A 12,695-nucleotide genomic window follows, 5' to 3' on the forward strand; every position below is an offset into this window, starting at 1 on the left:
ATCGAAGCATAATTAGCAGAGAAAGAGAATAAACTAATATTTCAGGTTTTTTAAGACAGGAAATTGAAAAATTACTGTTGTTTTTTTGTTTATTTTTTTTTTTTTGCATTTGTCAAAGCTAAATCACCTTCATTTGTATTTATAGGCAAAATCATCAACATTACAGTCTCCAGTACAGGTAAGAAATTCTCTTCTTAAATCTAAGTGCTGGTGTTTCAAATAAGTTACAATTAGATTTTATGAGGTCTTTGAAGTATTCCAAGTGAATCTACCTGTAAACATCTGAAGCTAAAAATATATTTGTTTTAACTGATGATTTCCAGATAGGAGGGTGTTGGGGAGCAGGATCAAAAAGGTGAAGGGATTAAGATGTGTAAATTGGTTACAAAATAGTTACAAAATAGTCACGGGGACGTAAAGTACAGTATGGGTAATATAGTCAATAATATTGTAATAACTATGTATGGTGCCAAGTGGGTACTAAACTTATTGGGGGTATCACTTCATAAATTATATAAATAATCTAACCACTATGCTGTACAACTGAAACTAACATAATATTGAATGTCCACTATAATTGAAAACAATATATATACACACACACATATATAAAATATATATATAATATATATATATATACACACACATATATGTATATGTTTGTTTTGTATTTTTTTTAAGTCTGAAGTACTCCCAAAAGTCTAATTACTAAATTATGCTCTGAAATACAGAATATCTCCCTGTCTTTAGCGGAAGCTTTATTATGAGTTATATATTTTCAAAATTATGAATTAAGTGTGTTTTTAAGTTTATACATGCACTATGTAACAGACTGATGATCAGCTTGTTTTATTTTCTCAGAGACCATCTTGGTGGCCCTTCGAGATGTCTCCTGGTGCATTAACTTTTGCTATCATATGGCCTTTTATTGCCCAATGGTTGGTGCATTTATATTATCAAAGAAGGAGAAGGTAATACTGTCGTTTTATCATTCAAAGTCATGTATAACTCTACAGTAGACAGAGCTTTCAGTTGCAGTTAAAGGGATAGGTCCAATTTTATAGATATATTGTCACCCTGAACATTCTGTATTGATCCTAAGACTGAAACTACCTTGGAAATGGTATCTGGTGGATTTCTAAGTACTCGTTAGATTTCAGATTTTTTCACTTGAGAGCATCTGATGGATTTGTACATCTTTGATTTGGGCAACGACAAGAAAAGGCTTATAGGCTTACATTTCATGGCTTATGAGGAAACGATGTTCTTCAAGTCTGATGTTTATTTTGGGCTCTTTGCTAATTTGAAAGGACAGGGATGCCAGGATACTCTCTATACCTTTGAAATACAGACATTGACATTTCAGAAAATGTTCGACCTGGTGGTTGACTATGTCTAGAAATAGGGATTATTCTAATTTGAGGGCGAGAAATTCCAATTTAGGGTGCCAGGAGATAAAGAAGCCTGAGAATAATAGATTGGAATCCTTGAAAGTGTTCTGAGATTGTCTAAATTAGGAATAACTTGAGGCCAAAATTCTTGGGTTCAAGAAAATCCTTAAAGCATTTTTTTTGGACACTATGTAAACTGAATTGCTTTCCATAATTGTTTATCTCAGTGATGGCCTCACTGATTATGTTTTTGGTGTTTTGTCACCATTTCCCTTTAAGTAACACAGATGGGGAAAAGAAATAGGGTATTTGATAATAAGAGTTTAAGTGCTTTTTTAAATATGTGAGTAGAAGCACATTTTTTAAAATCTAACAGTTTAAGTAATTTCAGGTATGTTGTTCCTGTACGAAAGAACCCAAGTTTCTAACTAATACATATGATAACAAAAGCAAAGTCAAACATTTACCCTTCTCTGATGTAGAAGGGATTCTCAGCACATTAGTGTAGGTGCTACGGTATTATAACATATTATAGTAGAGAAAATGAAATACCTGTGACATTAGGTGAATTGTATCAGTCTTCTTCTCTGCTTATGTTAAGACAGTTTGATTTATGTTCAAAAATGAACTCAGTAAGTTTTCTGGTACATTAATGTTCCTGGACTATACCTGCCCACTTGAAAAAAACTTTAGTAGTATTTCAGGAGCCCAAGTTGCTTTCTCAGTATTGTAAATAATACTTTCTAACCCACACGTGTATGTGCCATTTCACCTAAGATGTAGACCTTAATTTAAATCCATTCTTTTCTTCTTGCACACATTTTGCATTTCTCCTGTGATGGTTGGGTTTAGTGCTGTACAGTATTTTAAATTCTGATTTCCCTGATAATAGGAGGGAAAAAGAGCCAAAGCTTTTTTCAACACATAGTAATACTAGATTTAAGTTGCAGGGAACAGTGGCAGTAAAGACAGGTGTTTATAGATTTCGCAGTGCATTTCTAGGTTCCCTTTCGTGCTTCCTACGTACAAAATGGGGAACTGGAGGGAAGAGAAATTTGGCATAAGACAAAAAACCTAAAGCTTACTTTGGTTAATAATTTATTTTATGTTCAAGGTTGGAGGAGCTTGTCACTTCATTAAAGACTGAAAAACAAAACTGTACTTTGCTTTAGCAGTCAACAAAAATTGCAGTTTTTCTAAAATTATTTTTTTTAAATGTACCTTACTATTTAAATTTTTTTGCTTTGTTATTTTTGAATCTTTATCAAATTTTCCACTGTATATTAGGTGTTTAGTCCTTCCAAATTGCAAATTACTTAGCATTGCACAACTGCATTTTGATGAGATATGGTGTTTTTATGTATTGTTTGCTTACGTATGTAACAAATGAACTGTTGTTGGAAACAAATTTTGGTCTTGAGGGGATTTTGGTGTTTTTTAATCTGGGAGGGTTTAACAGTTTTTAATCTGACACAGGAATGAAGATTAGAGAGCAGAGTACATATATGGTTTAGAGGAGACAGGTCTATGTTCGAGATGAAGGAAAAGATCTAGAAATCCTGTTAGGATGGGGAAAGTGTGGGCAGAAGAGGGTGTGCCCTATTCATAATAGGGACCATCCTGTACCTCCTCCCCTGGTGCAGTGTCTGGCACGTAGTAGGCTTTCAGTAAATACGTGCTAAATGTCTGGCTGAATGCCCACTGTTGGCAGGATGGCAAACTGAAGTACCACATGACATGGAAAAGCTTTCATTTTATCTAATAAATATGCATCTGACACAGACAGACACGCTAAAGTAGTCCTATGCATATGTAAGATAAGTGGCTATTTGTGGTAAGCTTTAAAAAAACTTTTTTTGACATTAAAGGTAATACTTAAGGTCCACTGCTTGATTTTTTTTTCCAGTATAGAAGAATATAAATGTAAAAGTAAAAGATTTCTCATATCTCTCTGCAGTGGATCAGAAAAAGTTCTTTCTCTATGTGATACGAAGAACAACACCTGCAGACCTGTTCAAAGATAGGCCCTGAATAGCCTCTTGTGGTGCCATCTCTCCCTAGTTACCTAACCTGATAGTGGACTATGAAAATTATCCATGAGTTAAATGCTGAAAGCAGACCTGTTAAGTCCAAAAGACAACTCTTAATCTATTACTTTTTCTAACTACTTTTTTTTATCAGTCTGCCCAGATTCGTAAATTGGCTGTCATATAGTTTCCTTGAAAATAGTGAGCTCTCACTAGAGAGGTCATCAGTAAAAACTGCGTGGGGGTGGAGAGGCTCTCAGGAGACTCTCTTCACCTGGAGCCTGGGGAAGACTGGCCTGGCCCAGGAAGGCAGGCTCGGGCTATGAAGAGGGGGGAGAAGCCCCACAGTACGGCCAGAGCAGCGGGCTGGGGCAAAGGCATGATTGTATTCCGTTCCCTCATCTGTTCCTTTCTGTAACTTTTCTTTTCTTACCCTACCATACCCCACATTTTACAAGTTAATTTTTTAAAAAAGGAGAGAAAGACCTCATTAAGAGCCTGAAAAACATTCTAAAGTTCTGAAAATAGTGATTTGTGTGTATTCTATTTCCCTGTTGTAATAGATAGATCAGGGTTCATAGACCCAAGTTGTGTACTTTTTTGTAAATCTGCAAAGGACCTTGTGTAGTAATCCGAATCACATGGGTTCTTGATAAATTTGCTAACTGTTCAGGTACCTTCCTGCTAACATACCAGCTAAAACCTCACTCAGGCATTAATGTTTCGAACCATCCATAATGCTATTGCTTCAAGGGCATTTTTTCTTCATGTCCTGAGTGATCTTCTGTTATGTGAACACTGATCTGATTATTTAAAATGTTACTCCTACCACGGAGGTCTACATAAGATTTCTACAGAGGATGAGGAATGATCCAATTATTTAAAATCTCATCGCTCCTGTGAAGGGGTTGCAGAAGAGTACTTCTACAGAGGAGAGGAATGTGTGATGAGACAGTTGCAGGCGCTTTGGCATCCTGAGTGCTGAGGAGAGGATAGAGATTTTACAGGTGTGGGACCTTTCCCAGAACTCAGATCATGTGCCTTGTCTCGTGCCAACCAGCCCGCCCTTCTCTGAGAGCTCATTCACGTTGCTATCATTAAAACCGGCAAGGTATACGTATCTGAATTGTTGGTTTGCATTTCCCCCCCACCCCTCAGCTAAACTAGAGCTCTTTTGAGAGCCTGCGTCATTGATGTTTGAATCCCCAGTACCCGGCACACTGCCTGAAAAGCAGCACATACATAATATCTGTTGATTTAATAGGTAGCCCAGATTGTACATCTATCAACCTTTTGTAGTTTTATTAAGCTTTTTTTGTTTCACAGCTTTATCGTTTTGAAAAGATTACAGAATAATTTGCAAAAATCTGACTTGCGGACTAGCCAACTAGGCAAGGATGAGAATTTAGAAACTACAAGTGGGGGAATGTACATTTAAATTATTTATTAAAAGCTATTTGATAATGTCAGCACTTGCAATTGGATCTTTCCTATTGAGCTATAAGCCACATGATGTAATTTCATAAGGATTGTTTGTAATTTTGTGGTTTTATTTTGAAATTGAATATCATGATAATGTTATCATTTAGAGAATTCTTTGATGTGGGATGTGTTTTATATTCAGGTTGCATTTCTATTCATAGGAAATTGGTTTTTACTTTCTTTTTAAAGAAAACTGAACTGAAGAAAATGCTATTTTACTCAAGAAGACTACTGGGCTGGATGACCTCAGAATGAAATGGATTGTGGAGCTCACAAGAAAATCTTAGTTTGTGATGATTACATTTCCTTTTGTTGTCCAGTAGTTTGGTTTGCGTACATATATACATATATATTTTGCACTACACAAATGATAACATTTTAAGGACTAATATTGCTGATACTTGAATAATCTCGACTAGGCTATAAATAGCATACATAGATTTACCTTACCCTTGAACTTGAAGGACAGTAAATTATTGATTATTGTTTGGTAACATGTTTACCTGATTATCTCCCATAGAGAAATATAAGTTACTTAGGTACAGTTGTGATAATGAGATCAGATTTATAACTGGGTATTTTTAATTTTCTAAATTAAATGTGAGAAAGAATACAAACCAGGAATTAATTTCAAATGAGATTAAATTGGCTTTATATGTTAGTCACTGAATTGCCATGCCAAGGAGTAGAAAACTGCTGGTAGAATCTTCTCCACATTCACTCTGTGGGCTGCCCATAATCTTTGTTGGGCGTTCAGAGCTCTGATTTTAATGTTCAGACATCATTATTATAAAGTAGAGCCCTAAATACGAGGCTTAGTTTTTACAAATGATTCACAGAGTGGGCATAACCTGCTGATGCAAATGATGAAGAATTAAGTAGGTTTGAAAGTTTATTCTGAGCCTGCAGATCATTAATAAGATTTTTATTCAATCCTTTACATTTATTCCTTTGTAATAATTTGTCTTTAACTGGGGATATCTTGTTTCTGCTTCATAGGGTGCTTTGAACTATAACATGAAAAAACTTATTTATACTGTTTTTACAAAGGTCAAAAAGGAAACATGAAAATCACTTTTCTGTAACTGGTAAACTACACAGACTAGATTCTTAACCTCTTTAGTGCCTGTTTTTCCTTCGGAGTATAATATTTGAAAAATATCTATTTCACTGGGGTAGTCTCAAAGGATTTGCAAGCTAGCAGGCTATGTGCTTCTATATAAGGCATACCCAACTAATGTAAATGTAAGTGTCTCTCCCCACCTCCCACATTCAAACTAAAAATAGAAGACTGTTATTTAGATCCTTGAAGGCTTTATTTGGAATTATTCTTCCGGTATACCTTCTAAAACTCCCTGCTCATTTAGATGTACCTTGTACTTTAAAGATTTCTCTGATTCACAGGCTTATAGCAAATACTTTTTAAGCATTCTTGGTATGTATGATATTGGGTTTAGTATCATATGTTCAGAGCGTTTTCGATAGGAAAAAGTAATCGACCCCTAGTATAGAGAGTGGTTCTTTGTTTGCCTAGAGAAAAAACTATAAGAATGCAATTTGCTTTTCCCAAGACTCTTTTCTTCCTTATTTTTTTCTTTTATGTAACATGTTTTTTTATTTTTTAATCCCATCTTAATTAAAATGTCTGTCTAAAGGGATCTACTGATATTTGCTTTTTAAAACTCTCCTTTATGTATTTAGGAATAAAAATGAAACGACTGAATTATATGTAAAAAATAAAGTTTAAACCTGTGGATCAGGTATTATTTTAAAAAATTAGATATTGGGTATCAGAAAATGGTGGGAAATAAAATGCAGATTAAGAATGTAAGCAGTTGTGATTCATTACAAGTAGTCGGAGGTAACTAACTCTGAGGGATAACCATTTGTATCCTATTCCAAAGTTTTATTTTATAGTTTGAAAAGCACTTTACATACAGTTCCTATATCTACAAGTAAAGATGTAAGTTAATATATACTGTTACTGCTTTGTTTAACAAGAACCTCACTTAAAATTTTAAATCAACAACTATGGTATTTTTTTAATGATCTTCTTTTCTGTTTCTTTATTGTAAAACTAAGTTAAAAATAAAAGGTTAATGAGAAATGATATGGTTTTTATTATTTGTTAGTGTTAGAAGTACATGGATTTTATATATACACATATATATATATATTAAGGATTAAATGAGAATAAATAGTAGGAATTCATAGAAAGGAATTATGTCTCTTTTAAAATAAAACCATGCTATTACATATATTTTGTAAATATCAGAAACTGGGATGAAGTTTAACTCATTTAGTTATTTAGTTGAGGATGTTATTGATCCAGTCAAAATCTTAGTTTCAATTCTTACACCAAACAAACAGCTTCCCACAGCCATTCAGTGCACCCGTAATCAGATGTCTTAAATATGAGGAGTGATTGAAAAATATAGTGAATGTTTAAATAAAAAATGTATTACAGTAAAAAACACATAGCCATTAATCCTCCCCAAATGCTCCCCCTCACTTATCCCATCGTTCTTGCCACTTTCTGAAGCAGTTCTGGAAGTCCTCTTTCGTGAGTGTCTTTACTTCATCCTCCATGACAACGCTCCATGTCACACATCATTTCTGGTACAGCAATTTCTGTCCAATGAAAACATCACAGTGTGTCCTCATCCACCTTATTCACCAGATCTGGCACCGTGCGACTTCTGGCTCTTCCCCAAAGTCAAAATGACCATGAAGGGGAAACGTTTTGAATCGATTCAGCACATTGAGGCAGCCATGACAGTGCAACTAAAGCCTCTCATGAAAGAGGACTTCCAGAACTGCTTCAGAAAGTGGCAAGAATGATGGGATAAGTGTGATTGAAGTGAGGGGGAGTATTTTGAGAGAGATTAATGGCAATGTGTCTTTTACTGTAATAAATTTTTTTAAAATTTAAACACCATATTTTTGTGATCACACCTTGTACATACATTTCATCCTAGGTGGAAAATGGTGAGAGGGTTTTGTGTTTTTAATACAAATATGTAACTTGTAACTTCTATAGATAGTGATAAAGGTGATGTTAGCTATTTGTATCATTGAAGATACCAGAGTTTTCCTGTGTTGTAATAGAAACCTACGTGCAGTGGCTTGACCAAGTAAGTTTTGTTTTTTTTTCCTCATGTAAAAGAAGTCCGGAGGTAGAAAGTCCAGGGCTGGTAAGGTGCTAGGTACACGGGTTCATTCTTTCTGTTCTACCAGAGTTAGTGTGTGGGTTTTGACTTTGTGCTTTGTACAGTACCAGATGGCTGCTGTATGTCTAGGTCTAAGATCTACCTGACAGCCGGACAGATCCTTATCTGATCAGGAAACTGACTTTCTTGGCAGTCTCACAGAACACTCCCTCCCATCTCATTGGCTAGAACTGGGTCTCATCATTAGGTCTTTGTCTATAAGAATATTGCTTAAAAAATAAAATTATTCCGGTTTATATAGATATAATTTAATAAATTTAATTTTACACATTCATGGTAGGAAAGGCCTTGTCTTTGGTTTTTAATGCCCCTTTCTTAAGTTCTCTCTCTGCTTTTCCTTCCTGCTTCTCAGCCCTTGTTTTCCCACTGACTTTCTCTTTGTCCATTAATCCTTCTGTACCACATTTTATAATCTGGAAAATGATAAATGTCCTTTTCCTTTTTAAAAACAAAATAAAATAAATATATACATAATACAGGGGAGGGTGTAGCCTTTTTTTTTCCTTTTAATCTGCGTAGCACCCTTTCCTCCTTTTTCTGATAAAAGCACCACTGTCCTCTGTCCCTTCCCCCTTTGGAGAGCGCTCCCTCCCTCACTCTAGTCAGGTGATTCTGGTGAGACTGCTAAATGGAACAGCCAGCTATGCCCATTGCTGCCTCGCCCCAAGCCGCAATAATGGCATGTGACACCTGGCCGGTACGGAAACCATTCCCACCATAGGGACAGTGCCAGGAATGAGCATATGACCATCAGTGAGGCAATCAGACTATTCTCTGTGTTCATTTCATGAGGCGAGGAGAGAGCATTTTGCTATTTTCCGAATGTTACATAATTGGAATCCTACAGTATGTAGCCTTTTCAAGTTGGCTGCTTTCACTTAGCAATATGCATTTAAGATTTCTCCATGTAATTTCATGGCTTCATCGTACATTTCTTTTTATGTTCTTTAAGGCTATTTCAGTACAACTTTATTTACAAAATAAGCAGGGGGCCAGATTTAGCCCATGGCTATAGTTTGCTGACTTCTGATATAGGTAGATCATTTCTTTTAGCATTGACTAGTGTTTCATTATGTGGATGGACCACAGTTTATTGATCCATTCACCTATTGAAGGACGTCATGGTTGCTTCCAAATTTTAGCAATTATGAATAAAGCTGCTATGAACGTGTGTACAGGGTTTTGTGTGGCAGTAAGTTTTCATCTCATTTGGGTAAATAAACAGTGTGATTCCTGGATCATATAGTAAAGTTATGTTTAGTTTTGTAAGAAGCTGCCAAACTGTCTTCCAAAGTGGCTGTGCTATTTTGCGTCCCTACCAGCAGTGAATGAGAGTTCCTGTGCTCCCCATCCTTGCCAGCATTTGGTGGTGTCAATTTTTTTAATTTTAGCCATTCTGATAGGTGTGTAGTGGTATATCATTGTTACATTCTCTTTCTTTTTGAATTATAGCCAGTTAGGTTATTACCCTGGAGATTCTGGGGCCATGTAAGAGTATCTTGCCACTTAGAGGCACCTTAGATAACGTCTACACCTAGGAAGTTCGACAAGAGTCAGAATTCGAGTCCCTTAATCCAGTTAACTCTGAAAACACTGCTCTTCTCTTTATACAATTTGTTTACATGGGTTAAGAAATTTTCCTTCTTAAAGTAGTTTCATTTAGGTTTCTGACACTTGCACCCAGAGTCCTGCCTAGTATAGGTAGCTCTTGATTCTCAGGACTGAGTGCAGGCTTTGGAGCCACACGGTCTAGGTTCAGATTCTGTGCAATGAATGGAAAGTTCCTTAACTTGTGTCTCAGTTTCCTCATCTGTAAAATTTGGATAATAGTATCTCAGGATTAATACATACAAAATACACCCAACAGTGCTCAGGTGCAGTGAGTACTTTGTAACCAGTAACTATTGTGATGCTAATAAGTTTGGTTTTTTCACTATCAGTACTATCACAGAAGCAGGTCAAGAAGACATCAAAATCCAAATCCCTTTTGCAGAGATAGACCCTGGAAACGTTGCAGAGATACTAATGATGATGGAGATGATGACTTTTATTTTTAAAACAAGAGCCAATGTCTTCCACTTATCCTTGGATATTCTCTTTCTTCAAGGACTTTGCCACATTCTTCTTCACCGAGGCAACTGCTTTCGTCACTTTTGTCTTGAGTGTTTTGGTACTTACCTCCAGGATCCTAAATTACGCGCTTGAACTGCTACTTTTTGATGTTTCTGTTTTAGGAATTATCTACCTGCCTCTACTGAAATTGAAGTTGTCATTCTTTTTCTTTCCTTTGCAGTCACTGCTCATGTGTATCCTTTCCACTTCTCCATTCTTTGAAAAACAGTTTGTCAAAAACTGTGAAGGGTCTAAGATTTCATGCTACCTGCAAGCTAACAAGTTTGCCTGCCAGTTTTATGGATGCCAGTAGAAGGAAGGCGTTTATTACACGTAGCAATATTAGTAGCTACAGTATTGGTATTTTGTACTGGTGCTCCAAGCCCCAGTTCCCACAGGGCGATGCCAAGAGACCTCATGACACCTGCACATGCACTAAAGTACATTATAGGAATTTAGGAACCTGAATCTTTTATAATGGGTAGTAAGGAGATCCGAGCTTTACTCTGGACAGAGACCTTACCTATATTTGTAAGTATCCTGCCCTTTATGCATGAGGAGATACCATCGCATCTTCTAAGGCTGTTCACTATGCAAACATCCTTGCAAAGATGGTCCAGAATGAAGGGCAGGCAGTGCCTCACTCACAGGGTGTGCTGAAACGCAAGAGAGCCATGGAGAATTGTCCTCCTAACACACTTGTATTATAATTCTGGTCAGATCAGTACTCAGGCTTCACATTATTAGATTATGCAAAGAGTATTTACAGCTGAGCAATTGATTAACCTATGGTCATTTTCCCTTTCCTGCACAGCTTTTTATTATTGTTGGAGTTAATGCTTAACTTTTTTCATTTGCTTATTTTCTTATCAATAATAATTCAATTCCTGATTATTCCCCAGTTGTCTAAATAACCTATCAAGACATTCGGATACACCAGATATTCTATCAATTTCATTGATTTTCTATCAATTTCAAAGTCTCTCCTGGAGACTTTTGACCTGCTCTGAGCTTGCTGCCCTCTCTGCCTGTCACTCAGCTGTCATCCTAGGCACACATGTTACCATCATCCTTGAGGGTTCTTTTTACCTTCCTCCTCTGGTAGAGAGTCTGCTTCCTTTATTCCATGGACTCTTCTTTTGGTTTACTCTTATTTTGATGGCACATGATTTCCAGTGTCTTTCTGAGTAAGGGTAGACAGGAGGAAAGTATTTGGGGACTTTGCATGTGTGGAAACGCCTTTATTCTTCCTTTCAGAAGTTTGCAGATATTGCTCTGTTGCTTTTTTGCTTGCAGGTGTAACTGTTAAGTTTGCAGACATGTCAGGTGCTTTTTAAAAACCAGTTGTATGTTGGGGCGGCCCGTTAGCTCAGTTGGTTAGAGCATGGTGTTCTTAACAACAGGGTTGCTGGTTAGATCCCCACATTGGCCACTGTGAGCTGTGCCCTCCACAACTAGATTGAAACAACTACTTGACTTGGATCTGATGGGTCCTGGAAAAACACACTTATGTGTAGGAAAAAATTCAGTCTTCCTCCTCTGTTCTGTCTTTCTGTCTTCCTTCTTTCTTTCTTTCTCTTTTCTTTTTTCTTTTCTTTTCTTTTCTTTTTTTCTTTCTTTCTTGAAGGGGAACAGGACTTTATTGGGAAACAGTGTGTACTTCCAGGGCTTTTTCCAAGTCAAGTTGTTGTCCTTTCAATGTTAGTTGTGGAGGGCGCAGCTCAGCTCCAGCTCCAGTTGCCGTTGTTATTTGCAGGGGGCGCAGCCCACCATCCCTTGTGGGAGTTGAACCGGCAACCTTGTGGTTGAGAGGATGTGCTCCAACCAGCTGAGCCATCTGGGAGCTCAGTGGCAGCCCACCTCAAGGTGCTGTGTTCAATTTTAGTTGCAGGGGGCACAGCCCACCATTCCTTTCGGGAGTCGAGGAATCAAACTGGCAGCCTTGTGGTTGAGAGACCACTGGCCCATGTGGGAATCGAACCGGCAGCCTTCGGTGTTAGGAGCATGGAGCTCCAACCGCCTGAGCCTCCGGGCCAGCCCTATTTTTTCTTTATTCTCACCCTACTCACATTCACAATATTTCAGACAACCAGATGTGTGGGGGGCTTTCTGACACCAACAAGCAGTTCTGCAAACACCAGCTGTGCATCCTAGAATTTACCTTAATTCTGACACTGCCTACCTGGAGATACTAGCATCAGATCACCCACGTTAAGGGCTCAGTCCCACAAGACTGCTTCCACCCAACTTCAGATGCCACTCACAAGTCCAGATCGTCACCTATGCTTTGACCAGTTGGCTATTAATTGGAGGTCCCCACAACTCCCTCCTTGGGTTGGATTAATTTTCTAGAGTGGCTTGGAGAACTCAGGAGAACAGCTTACTTCCTGTTCAGTGGTTTATTAGAAATTGATGTGGTAAAGGGTACGGGTGAACACCCAGATGGCAGAGAT

At 37.3% G+C, this 12,695-nt stretch overlaps 1 protein-coding gene across 9 annotated transcripts in view; it reads left to right on the forward strand.

Moving 5' to 3' along the window:
- Positions 1-6,975, forward strand: part of ACBD5 (acyl-CoA binding domain containing 5) — a 38,397-nt gene extending 31,422 nt beyond the window's left edge. For 4 of the 9 annotated variants that reach the window (XM_033100676.1, XM_033100685.1, XM_033100682.1 and 1 more), the window contains exons 12-14: positions 146-178; positions 862-971; positions 5,062-6,973. In XM_033100676.1, coding sequence (XP_032956567.1) covers positions 146-178; positions 862-971; positions 5,062-5,155 — 237 coding nt within the window. In that variant the 3' untranslated portion in view covers positions 5,156-6,973. Of the gene's footprint in view, positions 1-145; positions 179-861; positions 972-5,061 lie in introns of all 9 variants that reach the window. The other 5 variants (XM_033100677.1, XM_033100680.1, XM_033100678.1 and 2 more) reach the window with 5 other exon arrangements.
- Positions 6,976-12,695: the final 5,720 nt, after the last annotated feature.

The sequence above is a fragment of the Rhinolophus ferrumequinum genome, assembly GCF_004115265.2.
Source record: "Rhinolophus ferrumequinum isolate MPI-CBG mRhiFer1 chromosome 5 unlocalized genomic scaffold, mRhiFer1_v1.p scaffold_110_arrow_ctg1, whole genome shotgun sequence".
NCBI classification, from domain to species: Eukaryota; Metazoa; Chordata; class Mammalia; order Chiroptera; family Rhinolophidae; genus Rhinolophus; species Rhinolophus ferrumequinum.